Below are 18,188 nucleotides of genomic sequence, written 5' to 3' on the forward strand. Positions count from 1 at the left end.
CAGTGGGGTGAGCTCTAGGAGTGGGCTCTGCCACGCAGCCCCAGAGCCTGCTGGGCCCTTAGGGTGCTAGGTAGACACTGGCTCAAGAAGCTTCAGTCCAAGCTAGGGATGAGCTCCTTCAGGGTCCCTTTACTGAGCTCACTCTAGACCTGGGTCAACTCTAGGTACTCTCAGGAACCAGATGCCCAGCCAGGTCAGCTTTTTGGGAACATATCCACTTATTTAAAACATTCTCCCCAGCACTTTGGGAAGCCGAGGCAGACAGATCACTTGAGGCCAGGGATTCGAGACCAGCCTGGCCCACATGGTGAAATCCCATCTCTACTAAAATACAAAAATTAGCCAGGCATGGTGGTGCACGCCTGTAGTCCCAGCTACTCAGGAGGCTGAGGTGGGGGGATCACATGAACCCAGGAGGCGGAGGCTGCAGTGAACCAAGATCACACCACTGCACTCCAGCCTGGGCGACAGAGTAAGACCATGTCTCAAAAAAAAAAAAAAAAAAAAAAAAAATTCTCACCCTCTTGAGTGGCATTCTCCTAAACTTCACAGACTACTTCTCAATTTCCATCTCAACTAACTGCTTTAAGTTGGCCTTCTTCATCAGGCTGTGGAAGGGCGAAGTTGTCTGCTTTGTCCACTATGATATCCTGAGCACTCGCAATAGAGCCCAGAGTAGGCTTTCAAATATTTCTGGAAAGAATTACCTGTAACCAAAGACAAGCCAAATGTCAGGACAAATAGTCCAACTTCACAGGACAGGTAATAAATACAGGAAGCATTACTTCATAGCAATCCTTGCAAGATGAGTAAATTGCAAAGGATTTCCTTGGATGGATTTATGAATGACAGACACCATAAAATGCTGCTAAAAAGGCCTGGAATGTAGGTTGGCTTTAAGACCATCCTATACTCCCCTGAAGTCAGAAACCACTGCGGTTGGGAGCAAACCACTAAGCAGGAAATTACAGCAGGATTTTCATGGTTTTCAATTTTAAACTAACCCATGATTACCCCCTTAACCAAAATATACAAAATAACACATGACACAATATATGTAAATATTTTTCAAGGTTTTATTGCAAACCAAAATCAGTTCATCACACACAAAAAAAGTTGTGTGATGGGATGAGGGAAGGATTGTACGTATTACAACCATGTTAATTACAGTACATTAAAATGGTGGTTTACATTACAAATAAGCCTGTAAGTTTAAATATACTAGTGTTATAACCCAATGTACAGACGTTCTTTATACAATACATACAATTATCAGGAATGCAAAAAAAAAAAACATAAATAATGCCCATTTTACAGGTGACATTTTAAACAATGAAAAACACCAACGGCTCTGACTGACAACTGGGGCATTGGTCCATAAAAACCCTTTCTAAAAATAGAAATATTTGTAGCAGCAATGCTTTCTTTAAGCATCTGAATACGAGTCATTGCAAGACCATTTCAATAAATTTTAGTTATTAACCATATCTTACAAAAAAGTCTACACATAAATTTATCTTCCAAATATGGAAGAAACAAACAATGTCCCACGTTGTAGTGTCCTGCAAGTGTCACATTGATGCTTATAACAAAATCCATCTGTGATCAGGCATACCACACTCACACGATGGTTCACACAGCATATCCACGAGGGAAAATGAACTGAAACACTGCGATAGGAAAAGCTTTGGAGCTAACACAATCTCTTCAGAAAAGGCACATTTCATAATATTCGTCATCACAGCCCAGACAGATCTGCAGGAGACCTTTTTTAGAACAGCGTCCGCTTTCTAACGAAACTCCTGCCTCTGTCTAGGCGGCACTCTAACGCTCGTTTCAGAGATAGCACCACGTTGGAAGGAAGAATAAAAATGAAAACCTCATGAGCTCACTGAGGAGAATGTGCTCTTCAAAAAGCTTCCAGCGAACAGTGTGCAATAAGATTGCTAAGCTTCCAGAGATGTGCAAATTCTCTTGTAAGATGTCCTGTCGGCTGGCGGCTCCACCAAAAGGCTAACTAAAACATTCAGAAACACACATAAAATCCTTTAAAACCAAGCCCTAACAGTGTTCAGAGGAAAGAGTCCGTGGGAGGCGCATAGGAAAAGCCTAGGAAAGCCTCGGCAGCTTCCTTGACGCTGGCTGTGACGAGGACGCTGTCAGGGGACTTGCCAATGGAGTTGGGGACAGGCTCTTCGGTAAACTCAGGGTCAAAGTGCCGCAGGTCGTTGGGCCCACTCTGTGACGGGAAGGGAAAAACACTCTTGTCAAGAACTCACACTAGACACAGGACAGGGAAATCCTGACCAGGTTTTAAATACCAAGTTTAAGTCTTATATCAACTTCCATAATCACCCACTTCAAGCACAAAATCTCAAAAGGCTACACACAGTTTAAACATAACAATAATGTTCACTTGTTGCCTTTTGATGCTTCTAATTGATAAATGTGTTTAAAAATTATGGGAGCCTTGTTGGGACACAAAAATGTACTTTTTATGTAGGTAAAATAACAGGTTTATGGAGAAAACATCTGCCAATGTATTCCTTCCAACCCTCCCCCAGACAATTCTGAATTAAAATAAATGCCCTTTGGGCTTCTCTATACTTAGAAGAGAGACAGATACTCACCACATTTGGGTTAAAAGGGGGAGTAATCTTCTTATTAATGAGATCATCCCAGTTAATTAGGGAGAAGAAGACATGACTCTTAATCTCCATCTGTTGATAAGAAACCCAAGATTAATTTAGACAGGTGCATTCAATAAGGGCAGGGAGGTCTAGTGCACGTCCCAGCTGGCCCAGGAGAACAGGAAAACATCACTCACAAAGTCATCCTTGGCCCCGAGCCGCTTTGTCCTGTCCTTCTGCAGGAGGCCCTCCAGGAGGTGTCTTGCGGAATTTGTAATATTTGGTTTCAACTGGAGGGGCTTGTTCAGAATGTTGTCATACATTTCAGCTGTGTTTCGGCTATAAAAAGGAGGCTGAAAGAAGGGGACAATTACTTTAGACTTAATTGGAAGTTTCATATGGCATATATTACCAGTAGAGAAAAAGATATAAACTGCAACAAATATTAGGCTCGATTTGAGAAACTCTCCCCACCTCAATGCTTTCTTTTCCCTTGCTATTTAAGTGTCTACTTTGCAACCGGTCTGTGTGTTTGTGTGTGTGTGTGGAGGGTGAGGGGGTAGATGTTAATAAGTGGTAGTTTTTCACCACCACACAGGTTAAATGTGGTCCTATCTAGTAAAATGTGAAATGCACAAAAGAACCAGGTAAGTGATTATTCTTAGGAAATATAAAATAACCAATATGCCTCTTAGCTGCTTTTGATAAGCGTACTGGTAAGGGCAAGACACAATGGCCAGGCATGGGCTGTGTGAAGACAATATTGTAGGGAGCAGGCAGTGTTCCATGGTTCCCAATGTGCCACTCACCAGGCCATACAGCATCTCATACAAGACGGCTCCCAGGCACCACCAGTCCACGGTCCTGTCATAAGGCTGCTTATGAAGCACCTCAGGTGCGAGATACTGAAAAACAGACCAGGGAAACAGAGTTTAGAACCTGCGAAAGCAAGCAATCCCACGACCACACATTTAGTTTGAAAAAGCTGAGAGACCCAGAGCCAGCTTGGAAGATATATATCTTTAGATTCCTTCCTGATAAAACTGCTGGACTTTTTGAGGGTGACTGGTTACCTATGTGTACTGACATTTAGGAAACTGCTGGGCACTTGATATCTCTTACTTAGGGATTTAGAAAGTTTTTATGATGCAGATCTTACTTACAAACAGCTACTTTTCAGTAAAGGAACAGAAGGACTTGGGATTTCTCATGCTACATCAAACAGCAAATGTATTTTATTTGCACTGAATTGTATTAAGAAGTCTCTGAGAGGAGTTTACTCTTTTTGGTAGTTAAGTGCATGATTGTACATCTCTCTCTTGGAAGGCGGGGGTAAACCAGGCACCAAACCAAGACAGCGCCTACCTCCGGCGTGCCACAGAAGGTGGATGTTGTGCTGTTGTGTTCAATGTTCTCCTTGCAGAGTCCGAAGTCAGTAAGGACAATGTGTCCCTGTGAATCTAGCAAAATATTCTCTGGTTTTAAGTCTCTGTAAAAAAGTGAATAGAAAAGTAGTTGCACAAGTTAATTTCACTTCATAAGATATCCTCTTAAAGATAATTGCTAAAGGTATTAGAGGCATTTTAGGTTCACTGTAGTTGTGTACTGAAGAAAAAAGGGAGCCCTTGTTCTGCTCATCTATTCTGGATTAGGCACAATCCTACTTGGCTGGTTCCCCCTTGGCACTTAAAGTCAAGCCAGCTCACGTGCTAGGGGATCTGGTTTTAGGCAACCAAGTTGCACATAAACACAAATTATTTTAAGGCCCTATGAAAGAGCCAGTGCTCCGTCTCCTTTATACCAAAACTGGTAGCCTGAAGAGCTCTCAGGCTTACCTATAAACGATGTTCAGTGAATGCAGGTAGCCCAAGGCACTGGCTATTTCAGCAGCATAGAAACGAGCCCGTGGTTCCAGGAAGCAGCGTTCCCTCTGGAGATGGTAGAACAACTGCGGGAGACAGAACAAAGTCATTCTGGGTTGCAAATGAATTTAATTAGTTTTGACATATACAGCAAAAGAACAACTGCAGGAAGTGGCCCCGAGTAATCTATTAACTATAAACCTGACAGGTTGAAGGAAATGCTAATTCTGGTAACATTCTCCCCACCAAAAATCTTTGAAAACTTTTTTCTCAAACTAAAACAAAGCAGGCTGTGCAGAGACACTAAGAGTTGACTTCTATCCCCCCTGCTCACCTCTCCACCATTAATGTAGTCTAAGACAAAGTACAATTTGTCAGCAGTCTGGAAAGAGAAGTGAAGGCCCACCAGGAAAGGGTGCTTCACATTCTTCAACAGAACATTCCGCTCCGACATAATATGCTTCTCCTAGGAAAATGACGATTCAGATTTAGTGGCATGTTTCAACTTGGCACCAACATTCCAGGATCAAGATTATTCAAGGAGTGTCTACCGCCAATGCCAGCCCCATCAAGCACATCTCATACCTCTTTCTTTTTCAGGATTGCTTTCTTCTGTAAAACTTTGACTGCATAGAACACTTCTTCTGCCTTGTGTCTTGCTAGAAGAACCTGAAATTTCAATTTAAAAAAAATCATTTTTCTATCCTCATCCAGGGAGAATGTAAAAGAGGACACGAAGGAAGTGTACCAAAAGATCTTCAGATTTGAAATTACCTTTCCAAAACTGCCCTTTCCGATCACTTTCAAGAAGTGAAAGTCAGATGGTTTAGCATGAGGATTGGACGACGGGCCAAGGTTGATTTGCTGAGAAGGACTTGGCTAGAAAAAAAAAAAAAGAATTTCTTTTAATACCATTGCTTCAAAGGAAGACATCTATAATATAAACGATGTAGAAAATGTTACATCTACAAATGACTGATGCAAATGACCATACATCTATAAACATTCAAAACTACATTTCATCACATTTCAAATGAGTATGGAAACTGCACACAATCATGTTGTTTCAGACAGATAAAACCTTTTTATGAAATATGCCTTTTAAAATAACCACTTTGGAAGTAAAATATGCCCAGGAAAAAAAATAATACTCTGACTCAATACTTAAATATTTATATCACTTGTTATGCCATAATGAAGCATTCCTGCCTTGATACTAATTTCTAGAAATGCTATTTTAATCCATTAATGTAGGAATACTAACTGACTCCCTTACAGTTCTCCACAGATGCACGGCACATACAAAAACTTACTGGAGGAGAAGGGTTGGCATTCATAAGCTCAGGCTCCTGAGGTTGGGAGATTTTCAAGATGGACTGAACTTCAGGGCTGCAGAGAATAAAGGGCACGATTTAGAATCCAGCTCGCCACTAGGGGGCACACCAACATCAAAAGTGAGTTTCTGGCTCTACCGACTTCTACCCGGATAATTCACTGTTTAAACTGAAAATACCCCAATACATTAGTCAGTTAAAGAAAATAATAAACCCCATTAAATACAGAAATAAGGATTGTTGCTCATGGAGAAAGGCCGTGAATTCGGCCGACACGAACCATTTATCTTACATCTCCAGTTCAAGCCAAATCAGCAAATTAACTTTAATGTTTAAAATGTGTCAAATATATTAGAATTTAAGGAGAAATGAGATCCCCACCCCAGAAGAAGTCTTCGCCTTCCCGATAAACGCCGTGATGAGAATGTTTACCGCTGGCAAATTCAAACTATACTAGTTATTTCCTCAAATCCGGTCAAACTTACTGTTTGCATGCATAGGAGTTATTGGCAATCTTCTGAATAAAGTCGTTCAGACCCATCCTCCTCTGCTTCATGAAAGCTGTGGATGAAGGAGGAGAAATAAAGAAACGTTTAGACGGCTTCATAACGTCCGGCGCCACACACACTAATCTGATCCGGGACTTTGAAAAAATTTCCACTTTGCGTCTCCTGGAGCAGAAGTCCCACAAGATTCCTGAACTCACCGATGAGAACTGCCACCATGCCCCTCATCCTGGAGTAAGTGAGGGTGCCCTTAGCAGCCTCAGTTTTCACCGTCATCACCACCGCGGGGACACAGAAAGACGTTAGCGCTCAAAGACCGGCTCGGCGTATGCTGCGCCAGGCCGCGCGCTCGGCCCTATAAACAAGGCACCGCCGCGGGGGCGGGGCCTGCGCGACACTGAGAAGTGGCCCCGCCCTTCGCCTCGCCCTTCGCCTCGCCCCTCGCCCCGCCCCGACGGCCTCGCGGTTTGCTGGCGGCTACGCTGCCTGCGGCGGGCGGTTCTGTCCCCATTGAGAGGGCGAGCCCCGGGCGGGGGCGCGAGGACCGCCCGGGGACGGCCTGGCGCAGGGCCGTTATCAGTCTCCATCGGCTCCTGGGGCAGGAGAGAGAGAACGCGCCGGCGGAGGGGGCGGGGAGGGCCGGAGAGCCCGGGGTAGTTTTCCACCTCTCTCATTTATTCCGCCGCCGGAGAAAGCCGGGTTCGCAGCGCCGAAGCGCTTCCCGGCTGGTGCGCGGCGGCCACGGTGGCTTAGCTCACTGTCCCTGCAGATACCCTCTCCCTGGCCAGGCGCCGTCCTGCGGCCGGACCCCCACCCTCCTCCCCAGCCCGAGCCGGCGGTGCGCGCCACCCTCCGGGGTTTATCCCTGGGGCGCAGGCCTCCGCGCGCGACCTCGCCTGCCAGGTCCTCCCGTTCCCGCCGCCGGGACCCCGGCCCCGAGAACTCCGACGAAAGCCGGCCCCTGCCTCCGAGCCGCTCTGGGGAAGTGAGCCAAGCCCCCAGCGGGGCCGGCGGCGGCGCTTACCCAGTCCGCTCAGCAGGAAGGACTCGCTCCTTTTCTGCGCCTCGGCCCTCTTTTTGTGGCGGGGCCGCAGCAGGGACTCGAGCCGGGCTCTGGCCAGCGCGCCCTGCATCTCCCCCATGGGCAGCGGGCGGCGGGGCGCGCGGCAGACGAGAGCGACCGGCGAGCACTGACGTTTCCTTGAAGGAGCCGCCGTGACTCAGGCCGGGCAAGATTTCCTGCCCCGAGTCCCAAAACAAACAAATGGCCCTTGTGCACGGTCGGGTCGCTTCCGAAAACGCCTTTTTTGTGCTTTTGGCCAAAACCAAGCAAGGCTGAAAAATCCCAGAACTTGGAAGAGGAGGAAGGAAGGAAAGAAAGAGGGAAAAGGGGGAGGGAGAGGTCAGGAATGTGGAGGGGAGGGGGCGGAAATAAAAGTCGTCTCTGCACTAAAGGAAGAAGTACAATCTGCATTTCACTTTTTTTTTTCTGAAGTAATCTCTGAGAACATTTTGTCCGTTCCGCATGTAATTTTTTTCCTTGCATTTTTAATCTCTGCCATGCCAAGAACACGTGAGGAGGTAACAAGCGAAGGGAGGGGTAGCTTTGCCCGGGGGCCGACCTGGCGTGACCCGGGCATCCTCGATTCCTCTGTGGGGCCTGCTCCTCTCCCGCTGTCCCACCTGAAAACCCTGCAGGTCATGATACATGGTCTTAAAATCGTCCCTACCCTCCCTGGGTTTAACTCAAGGCTGCCCCAGGGCTTCTTAGTTTTGCCACCTCGCTCTTTCTTTATATGAGTCCCACATAAACTGTGACTTTATCCTGAAAGATTAGCCGGGTGACTCCGCTGCAGAAGGCAGGGAAGAGAGGGAAGCTGGAGGCGGCGGCCCGGGCTCTGCAGAGCAGCGATGCCGGTGCCTTCCAGTAACCCCGCGGCTGGGGGATGTCTGGGAGCCGCAGCCTGACCGCCGGCGCGGGGATGTGAGCCAGTGCTGGCCGGGAAGCCGCGAGCACAGCGACTGGGCCCGGAGCGGACAGTTACGAGTTACCACTATTCGCAGGGCCAGGTACCTGGCGCTCGCTGTTGCTGTCTGCGGTGGCTGCCCTGCCATGACCTCTTGCTACCAAAGGCTCTGCCATTTTAAAGTTGCCTACTGGATCTGGCACAGTCCCGAAATACCAGCTGTCAAACCAGGAATAGCATGTGAAACGCCTTTTCCTTGGTCTTGGGCAGGGGTTTGTTTTGCAGGCAAAACCACCCCCACTTGCCCTAAAGTGAGCTCTAGTCTCAACTACTTGGTTTGCTTTGTTGCAAAAGTCCCAAACCGAGAGAAGGGAAACACACATTCTCTCTCCTGGAGTCTGGCTGGGAAAGTTTGCTCAGTGCCCACACTTATAAAAAGCATTTACTGGGGCCGGGCGCAGTGGCTCACGCCTGTAATCCCAGCACTTTGGGAGGCCGAGGCGGGCGGATCACGAGGTCAGGAGATCGAGACCATCCTGGCTAACATGGTGAAACCCCGTCTCTACTGAAAATAGAAAAATTAGCCAGGCGTGGTGGCGCGCGCCTGTAGTCCCAGCTACTCGGGAGGCTGAGGCAGGAGAATTGCTTGAACCCGGGAGGCGGAGGTTGCAGTGAGCAGAGATCACGCCACTGCACTCCAGCCTGGCAACAGAGCAAGACTCCGTCTCAAAACAAACAAACAAACAAAACAAAAAAACAAAAAAAACCCACTTACTAGTACCTGAAATTGACATGCCAACCTAAAGCAATGTTTAGGCAATTTCAAATCACAGTAACTGGCCCATGTCTGCTTCCTCTTGCAGGGAATCTTCATAGAATGTGACTTTGTTTATTGCCAATGCCACCCATATGTCATGTCCCACCATTCAACTAGCCTAGCCCAGCCTAGCTCTGCTCCCACCTGGTTCCTTTCCGTCTTGAGAGAGCAAATTTTGCTCAGGCTGCCCAGAAACATCAACCTGCACACAGACTTTTGCATGTTTGTTTTCAAACATTAAATTAAGAAACCTACAACCAGAGACCCTCTCCTACACCCCACCTTATGTGCCTTCCCCATGCCAAGTAACCCCAAATCCTCTGAGGCATCTGCAAAATATAGTACGGTAAGTACGAACCTTTCAAAGGGGGTTTTATAGCTTCTTCTTTCATTCTTCGGGTTGCCCAAGGATATGCAGGTTGGGGATTACTTCTGGAGGCTGGAGGTAGAGCCCAGTTATGGCTGGAATAAGCCTCCCTGCTACATGCCTCTGATAAGCTGGAACTCTGAGATGACATGAGAGCACGAGCCAGAGACGGCTATCCCTGTTCTGTTATGAACCCCACTTTATATCAAGGCAATTTAAGTACAGGAAGGGAGCAAGCTGCAAAGTTCAACACTGGGCCATTTATTCTCCCCATTGCGACATCACTCAGAAAATTACAGTCATCAGTGTCCTAGCTTTATTACACCCCCAGCACGCACACAAGAAATGTAACTTAACTGATTATCCTCACAAATCAGTCCGGAAAAAATTCAAAACACATGCACAGGATTTATTTTCTCAGAGGCTCTGTGGCATGCGTTCCGGGAGGAACGTGGCATTCAGGTCGGAGGGCTCTACGCGGAACAGAGAATAGATGCAACCGTATGATTTGTGGTTGGAAAAGAAAGGGAACGTCTGATGTGCTCCTTCCTCCCCTACCCTAATGTTCAGCACTTGGAGACGGATGGTCGGCTAAACTTATCATTTAACCGAGAGAATCAAGTTGTTGAGACTGGCTTTTCTTCCAACCGGATACGTGATGGGTGGAGCAGGCGCCCCCTGTTCTGTCCCAGCAACCTACTAAGACTTCCGAACAGGAAGGTGACACACGGCGGAGGGGTGCTTGCGGGGAGGGGGAGACGGGGGAGCTGTGTGTGACGCGCGCCTGTTAACACTGCACAGGCATTAGGTTGCCCTGTAGCTGCTATTCAAACGCTTGATCTGTTCTTCCTTCCTGTCGCCAGGCTCTTTCTTTGGTCCAGATAGTCCTCCTACTGGGAGGAATCCGGCCCCTTTCCTCATACTCCCTGGTGGCGAAGTGGTCAGAGTAGCCTCCCGAACTGTTTGTAAATGCAACCTAGAGGGCGATCGAGTTCTCTGGGAGAACTTGCTCCATATACGCGGCTTCCCCCACTTGTCTCCTAAGGTTCTATTGGTCCAGGGAATTTCTCTACAACACCTTGTGCAGTCATAGAAAATATAGACGGCTTGATAGGAGATAGGCTAATTACCTCCCCACTCCTCCAAGCGAATTGTCTCACATTTATGTCTCGGTGCTGGGAAAACTGCAGTCAAAACCCTCAAGTAGGAATGACTGACCAGGATGAAAAGTTTGCACTGAAACTAAACGTTTCCCAGTGCATGTGCATTTTAATGCTTCAGAAAAAATTTTTTCACTCTTCTATTTTATTTCTCTATTTTCACTCTTCTATTTTATTTTTTTATTTCTTTGTCACTCTATAGTCTGATGGACTATAAATGCTAAAACCTGAGAGCTTCACAAAGATATGACTTTTTCCATTTAATTTTAAAAGGCTTATAAATTATTGATATTTCTCAACATATTAGAGAAAATATTTTGAAAAATATTTTTTATAAGGACTTAACCATATTCACTCTCAAGACACTTCTTAAATGTATCAGCTGTAATGGTCATGATTCCCCAGGTATGTTATCTTCCATTGATAACAAGGCAATATAATTGTTTCATATTGTTCAAAGTACCATCAATTTTAGAACAATCCTATGCAGAGTTTAAGTTCCCATACTTTTTGATTCATTGTTTGATGCTCACAGAAACTTTTCCCTGGAACACCCTCAAAAAAGCTCATAGAAATACCAGAAAACATAATTATTATAATTATAGAAAACATAATTATTACTCTAGAGAGAAACTGAATGGATCAGTTTTTGTTGAAGGTTGTCAGCAAAGGCATGTCTTTTTTTTTTTTTTTTACAGAAAATGATGATGACAAATGAGTTTATTCATTATAGCTATTATAGACAAGTCACTGGCAATGGTGGTTATTTAAATGTCTATAGACACAGGTTGTATAGTAATTATTACCTTCCATATTCATAATTGTCAAATTTGACATGCATAAAGATAAGAATGTGTGATACAGTAGATAACTAAGAGAACGCTATCTCTAATCATAGTGTTAAAAGTTATTAAAACCCACAAAACTAATTATTTCATTTATCGCAGGGTTTATATTTTTTCCAAGACAGAGGTGATAATATTCTACACCCATTCCTTCTAAAAAGTGAGCCCATAGGAAAATTGATGGGAGGGTAGGAACAAGGTTTGGTAGTAAATTTTTTATGTCATTCAGGGGATAAATTAAAGAGAAGCCAGTGGGAATACTTGACATGGGAGGAATGAGAAGCTTTTTTTGTTTGTTTGTTTTTGTTTTTGACATAGAGTTTCACTCTGTTGTCCAGGCTAGAGTACAGTGGTACAGTCACAGCTCACTGCAGCCTCAACCTCCTGGGTTCAAGTGATCCTCCCACCTCGGACTCCTGAGTAGCTGGGACCACAGGCACATGCCACCATGCCTGGTTAATGTTTTTATCTTTTGTAGACACATGGTCTCACTGTGTTGCCCAGGCTGGTCTCAAACTCCTGGGCTCAAATGATCCTCCTGCCTCAGCTTCCCAAAGTGCTGGGATTATAAGTATAAGCCACTGCGCCTCACCTGAGGAATGAGAATCTACATAGCAAGAAACAAACAGATCTTTCTCAGGCTGAAAACTTACCCATCTCCATCTTGGCAATGCTGTCAATGTCTGATTTAGTATAATCCAATCAATGATTAAAAAAAAAAAATCAGCTAGAATGCAATATGATAGGTAAGGAATTGTATGTATGTGACAACTTTATTTTTGGTTCTCAGGATTGACCTGGAAAATGGTGTCCACAGAACTTTACATAAGATTATGAAAAATGATACATTGGTCTGGACAGAAGAGTAAATTGGAAAAATTTGTAAGTCAATATTTAATACTATTGGTAAACTCAAGAGGACTGTGGTGGCCAGGTGCAGGGGCTCACACCTCTAATCCCAGCACTTGGGAAAGCTGAAGCAGGAAGATCACTTGAGCTCAGGAGTTTGAGACCAGCCTGGGCAACATAGTGAGACCCTGTCTCTACAAAAAATACAAAAATTATCCATACATGGTGGCACGCCTGTAGTCCCAGCTACATGGGAGGCTAAGGTGGGAGAATCGCTTGAGCCCAGGATGTTGGAGGTTTCAGTGAGCCAAGATCTTGCCACTGCACTCTCGCCAGGGCAACAAAGTGAGATCCTATCTCCAAAAAAAAAAAAAGGACCCTGGCCTTACTGAAAGCCATATATTTTTGGCATGCCTTTACTGTTAGGCATTTGCATTTCAAAAGGCCACTTGTCAACTCAAAAAATTTAATTTGCAATGATAAAATGGCAAGCATTCAAACAAGAAACAGGTCTGAGAGCTTTGGGGTGAGAGGCCTCCCGCAATATCTGGCCTGGTCGGCCTCCTCTCCATTCTCTCCAAGGTAAACCTACGTGGGCATCTACTTCCCCCACAAGTCCAGCAGCCAGAATCCTTCCTAAGACACACATATTAAAGGTGTAACTGACATGAAGGCAATATAAAGGGCTCTCTTTCACCCCCACTTTATTTACAAAGGGCCAATAGTAAATAAGGAGTCTGGATTTCTGGTGGACATCTTTTGTCAAACTAAAGTGAAACCTGAAAGCTTTGATTTGCTCAGTATAAATCTCTCTCCAAGTCTCTCCCGTTTGTTTTCTTTCTTTCTTTTTCTTTTTTTGAGACGGAGGAGTCTTACTCTGTCGCCCAGGCTGGAGTGCAGTGGCGTGATCTCAGCTCACTGCACCCTCTGCTTCCCTGGTTCAAGCAATTCTCCCGCCTCAGCCTCCTGAGTAGCTGGGACTACAGGCGCCCGCCACCATGCCTGGCTAATTTTTTGTATTTTTAGTAGAGATGGGGATTCACCATGTTGATCAGACTGGTCTCGGATTCCTGACCTCAAGTGATCCACCTGCCTCAGCCTCCCAAAGTGCTGGGATTACAGGCATAAGCCACCATGCCCGGCCCAAGTCTCTCCCATTTCTGAGCCTATAATCAATCTAGAAGGAGGCAACAGAAGCTCGGGCCACCCCTAAGGACTTAAGGACTGTTTCCTGTAAACTCTGTGTGCCAGTTGTAACAACAAAAGATACATGTAATAGTAACCAGCAATGGAAAGACCAGTTATGGGGATGTCAGTCTAGTTGGCGACAACTGAGGCTTGCTACCTGTGAGTTTTTTTTTGGTTTTGTTTTGATATGGAGTCTCACTTCATCACCCAGGCTGAAGTGCAGTGGCGCAATCTCGGCTTACTGCAACCTCCGCCTCCCAGGTTCAAGTGATTCTCATGCCTCAGCCTCTCAAGTAGCTGGGATTACAGGCACCTGCCACCACGCCCGACTAATTTTTGTATTTTTAGTAGAGACAGGGTTTTACCATGTTGGTCAGGCTGATCTCGAACTCCTGAGCTCAAGTGATCTGTCCTCCTCAGCCTCCCAAAGTGCTGGGATTACAAGTGTGAGCCACCGTGCCTAGCCATACCTGTGAGATTTTAGACAAGGTATTCTCTAACCCTTAATCCTGTCATCTGTATAGCGGGGAGAGTTATACCTGCCTCATATAAGTTATGAAAAATAATGGAAATAGGCCAGGTGTGATGGCTTATGCCTGTAATCTAGCACTTTGGGAGGCCAAGGTGGGTGGGTCACTTGAGGTCAGGAGTTCGAAACCAGCAGGCCAACATGGTGAAACCCCGTCTCTACTAAAAATACAAAAATTAGCCAGAAATCACTTGAACCTGGAAGGCAGAGGTTGCAGTGAGCCGGGATCATGCCACTGCACTCCAGCCCGGGCAACAGAGCGAGACTCCGTCTAAAAAAAAAAAAAAAAGGAAATAAAGAATTTAGTAAGCGCCTCTCTCATGTTGGAGTTTTAAGTAGAAAATATGATCTGTGTATATTTGCCAGCCCCACCCTACGCACATCACAAGTACAAACAACACTGTCGCACAGTGCAAAGGGTTCCAACAAATCAAAACAATACATCAAGTAATTACGGGCTGTGAGTAAGGCACTTGCACAGCATGGGCCACTTAATCTGCTGGGCCAAGGCGAGGCCTATGTGACAGGAATTCCGTGAAAGGCCTGAATGATAATCCAACCTCCCCCTCCTCCATTCAGTCTCCCTCACAGACAGTGCTCCTGAATGTGCTGTATCAAGAAACGAAATGCCATGATTACTGAATAAAGACTTGTTTACCAAGTGTTTGCGGCAAAGACTGAAGTTTAGTGTGAAAAAGTGGAGAGCAAACCAAAACTAACTCAAGAAAGTTTTTACTTGCTCGAGGAAACAACAGAAGGCAAATATAGACCTATTGAGAGGGTGGAGTCATTGAAAGAAGATCAGAGGCCGGTCATACTTATCGTGCTTTTTCTAGGTCAATAAGCTTATCCTGCAGGAATGAGAAGAGGAACAAGATCCAGCTGAACCTGGCCTCTGTTAGTTTTAATCATTCAGATCTCTGTGGTGCACCTCTTTCATTTATTGATTTATTGTATTGATATAAGTTGATGAACATATTTTGGGGTAACATGGTATTTTGAAACATGTATACAATGTGTAATGATGAAATTAGGATAATTGGGATATCCGTCATCTCAAACATTTATTTTTTCTTTGTGTTGAGAACATGCTAATTCTTCCCTTTTAACTGTTTGGCAATATACAATAACTTATTGTTAACTCTGATTTCCCTACTGCCATATCGAATGCTAGAACTTATTCCATCTATCTAGCTGTACTTTGTACCCATTAATGTGAATGGGTTCTTGACAGGCACTGTCTTAAGCCCTGAATCTAACAAGGATGTCATGATGGGCAGCGTTGCTGTACTCAGGGAGGGTGTGGTCTATATTTTGTAAAATGGAACTGCACGTTCCCAAAAGCAAAGGTGAGCTTATAGACATTTCTGATTTTCCTCAGGCCCCGCTATGCCTTAATGTCATTAAAGTACAGCCTTGGGCACGTTTGATCATTTAGATTATCTAGTTTTTCAAGTGAGGAATGTGCTGGAAAGTCTTCTGCAGCTCTGATTTTGTACAGTTCTATGATGTCTGGGAAAAAAAATAAACCCAGAAGGAACTTCTGGAGGCCCAGAACTACTCTCCTGGCATGGTTTCCTATAATAATGTCCCACACCCAGCTGATCCTTTAGAAGAACCTGTCCCCACCCCACCCCCACCCCCCACCCCCCACCCCCGGCATTGGATCCTTCGGTCAGGAATTTGTGTGCTTAGTTATTTAAATCTCAGGTGTTTCTCTGGACCTTGAGTTCCCTGAAGGCCAGGCAGCACAATTTGTGTCTCTCACCTGCCTAACATTCTCTAATCAGGTCGCTGCCTGCCCCTCTGACCTCTCCTCCTACCTTCCCCCTCCCTCCAGGTTTGTACCACTGTGGTGCTCTCTGTTCCCTTTGCAGGCCAAGCTAGTGTCTGCCCGAGGGACTTTGTCTTTGCTGTGCCCTTCACCTGGAATGCTTTCCTCCTCAGGCTCACATGGCTGGCTCCTTCTTGTCATTCGGATCTCCCAGTAAATATCACTTACAGGCCGGGAGCAGTAGCTCACGCCTGTAATATCAGAACTTTGGGAGGCTGAGGCGAGCAGATCACAAGGTCAGGAGATCAAGACCATCCTGGCCAACATGGTGAAACCCCGTCCCTACTTAAAAAAAAAAAAATACACAAATTAGCCGGGCGTGGTGGTGCGCGCCTGTAGTCCCAGCTACTTGGGAGGCTGAGGCAGGAGAATTGCTTGAACACAGCAGGCAGAGGCTGCAGTGAGCCGAGATCACATCACTGCACTCCAGCCTGGGTGACAGAGTGAGACTCCATCTCAAAAAAAAAAAAAAAAAAAATCACAGTGACACAGTGGACCAAAAGTAGCCAGCAGCTGACCTTTCTTTGTCATTCACTCTATTTCAATTTTCTGCATATTAGTTTTACTATGTGACTTTTTCTGGGTTTATTGTTGATTTACCCAACTAGAAAGTAGTCTCCATGAGATAGGGATATCATGTTTGTTTGGTTAAGACTGGGTCTTGTTCTGTCCCGCAGTCTGGAGTGCAGGGCTGTAATCACGGCTCACCACAACCTCTGCCTCCCGGGCTCAAGCAATCTTCCCACCTCAGCCTCTCTAGTAGTTGGGACCACAGGTGTGTGCCACCATGCCTGGCTTATATTTTGTATTATTTGTAGAGATGAGGTCTTGCGGTATTAGCCAGGCTGGTCTCGAACTCCTGGGCTCCAGTGATCCGCACGCCTAAGCCTCCCAAAGTGCTGGGATTATAGGCATAAGCCACCGACCCTGGCCGGAATAATTATCTATATTATTTGCTACATCATCCCTGGTGCCCAGGAGAGTTCCTAGCCCACAGGAAGTGCTTGAGAAATAAAATGCTTTCATAATGGTTTGCATTAAACCCCCTCTATGGACGATATCATATGAATTTGGCTTATAGAAAAGTATGCCATTGTAACCTGTTTTACTCTTGTCATCCAACCAACTTTCCTCAAGAACTTTAGAACTTTTCTTCCTGCCAGGGGATGACACAGTCACCTCATAGACTGTTTTCTTCCTGTCTTGCAGCCATGAAGTTCTCCATAATTTTTGTATTGCCAGAAAGCCTGAATAAACATTTAGCACAACCCCCTTCTACTTTATATCCCTTTATATCCTCTCAAAATAGCCTTCTCTACACAATGATAAGGACTTGATAAAAGGGCCCCTATTGTGCAGTCCCAGCCTGGACAAAGTAGTTTTAAAGCCATAGCAGAATGGCCATCAGGTTGTCAGAAATGACAAAAGCCACAGCACATATGCAAGTGTTACAAATGCTTAGTGCCAAGTTAAGATATGAAACTACACTTTCATATCTCTATGAGTGTGTGTGTGTGTGTGTGTGTGTTAGTTTTCTGGAGAGACAAAACCAATAGGATATATCTAGAGGGAGACAGAGAAAGAGATGGAGAAAGAGAAAGAGAAGAGAGGAGATTTATTAGGGGAATTGGCTCATACAATTATGAAAGCTGAGAAATCCCATGGCAGGCTGTCTGCAAGCTGGAGACCCTGGGAAGCCACTAGCATGGCTCAGTCCAAATCTGAAGAACTGAGAATCCGGGGGCTGCTGGTGTAAGTCCTAGCATCCAAAGGCCAAAGGCTGGAGAACCTGATGTCCGAAGGCCGGAGAAGAAGCATGTATCCCAGTTCCGGGAGAGTGAGTGACCTACCCACGGTTCTATCTAGGCTCCCAGGCGATTGGACACTACCCCCCACACCCCCCTGTCCCCGCATTAGTGGGGACGGGTCTTTTCTACTTAGTCCACCCAGACTCACGCATCAGTCTCCTTTGGAGGCACCCTTAAGGCCACACCCCAAAATAATGCTTTGCCAGTTCTCTACGTATTCCTTAATCCAGTCAAGTTGACACTTAAAATTAACCATCACACGTTCTCACCTTTCAACTTGGCAGCCATACACATCTCTTTGTATCACACTTCATCTCCAAATAAAGACAATAGCAAAGTGATAATTCTACCTAATATAATGCACCTGTTCTGTGTACAACAGAAAACATACCAGTCCCTTCCCCAGAAGACAAGGTAAAGTCCTTGGGTGATGTTTACTCTTCTGCTGATATCCCATAACTTAAATACTATGATATAAAATTAACAATACTT

General features: G+C 45.5%; 1 protein-coding gene across 4 annotated transcripts in view; it reads right to left on the minus strand.

The window, feature by feature from the left end:
* Positions 1–1,056: 1,056 nt before the first annotated feature.
* The window catches only part of SGK1 (serum/glucocorticoid regulated kinase 1), a 146,367-nt gene continuing 129,235 nt past the window's right edge, over positions 1,057–18,188 (minus strand). Inside the window, 12 exon segments of one of the 4 annotated variants that reach the window (NM_001302422.1) lie at positions 1,057–2,239; positions 2,631–2,720; positions 2,828–2,983; positions 3,440–3,535; positions 3,996–4,119; positions 4,466–4,578; positions 4,827–4,958; positions 5,078–5,161; positions 5,267–5,371; positions 5,806–5,881; positions 6,312–6,387; positions 6,533–6,664. In NM_001302422.1, the coding sequence (NP_001289351.1) occupies positions 2,072–2,239; positions 2,631–2,720; positions 2,828–2,983; positions 3,440–3,535; positions 3,996–4,119; positions 4,466–4,578; positions 4,827–4,958; positions 5,078–5,161; positions 5,267–5,371; positions 5,806–5,881; positions 6,312–6,387; positions 6,533–6,608 (1,296 nt within the window). In that variant the 5' untranslated portion in view covers positions 6,609–6,664 and the 3' untranslated portion in view covers positions 1,057–2,071. 4 annotated transcript variants of the gene reach the window in all.

Source organism: Pan troglodytes, chromosome 5, assembly GCF_028858775.2.
Source record: "Pan troglodytes isolate AG18354 chromosome 5, NHGRI_mPanTro3-v2.0_pri, whole genome shotgun sequence".
In the NCBI taxonomy this organism is placed as follows: Eukaryota; Metazoa; Chordata; class Mammalia; order Primates; family Hominidae; genus Pan; species Pan troglodytes.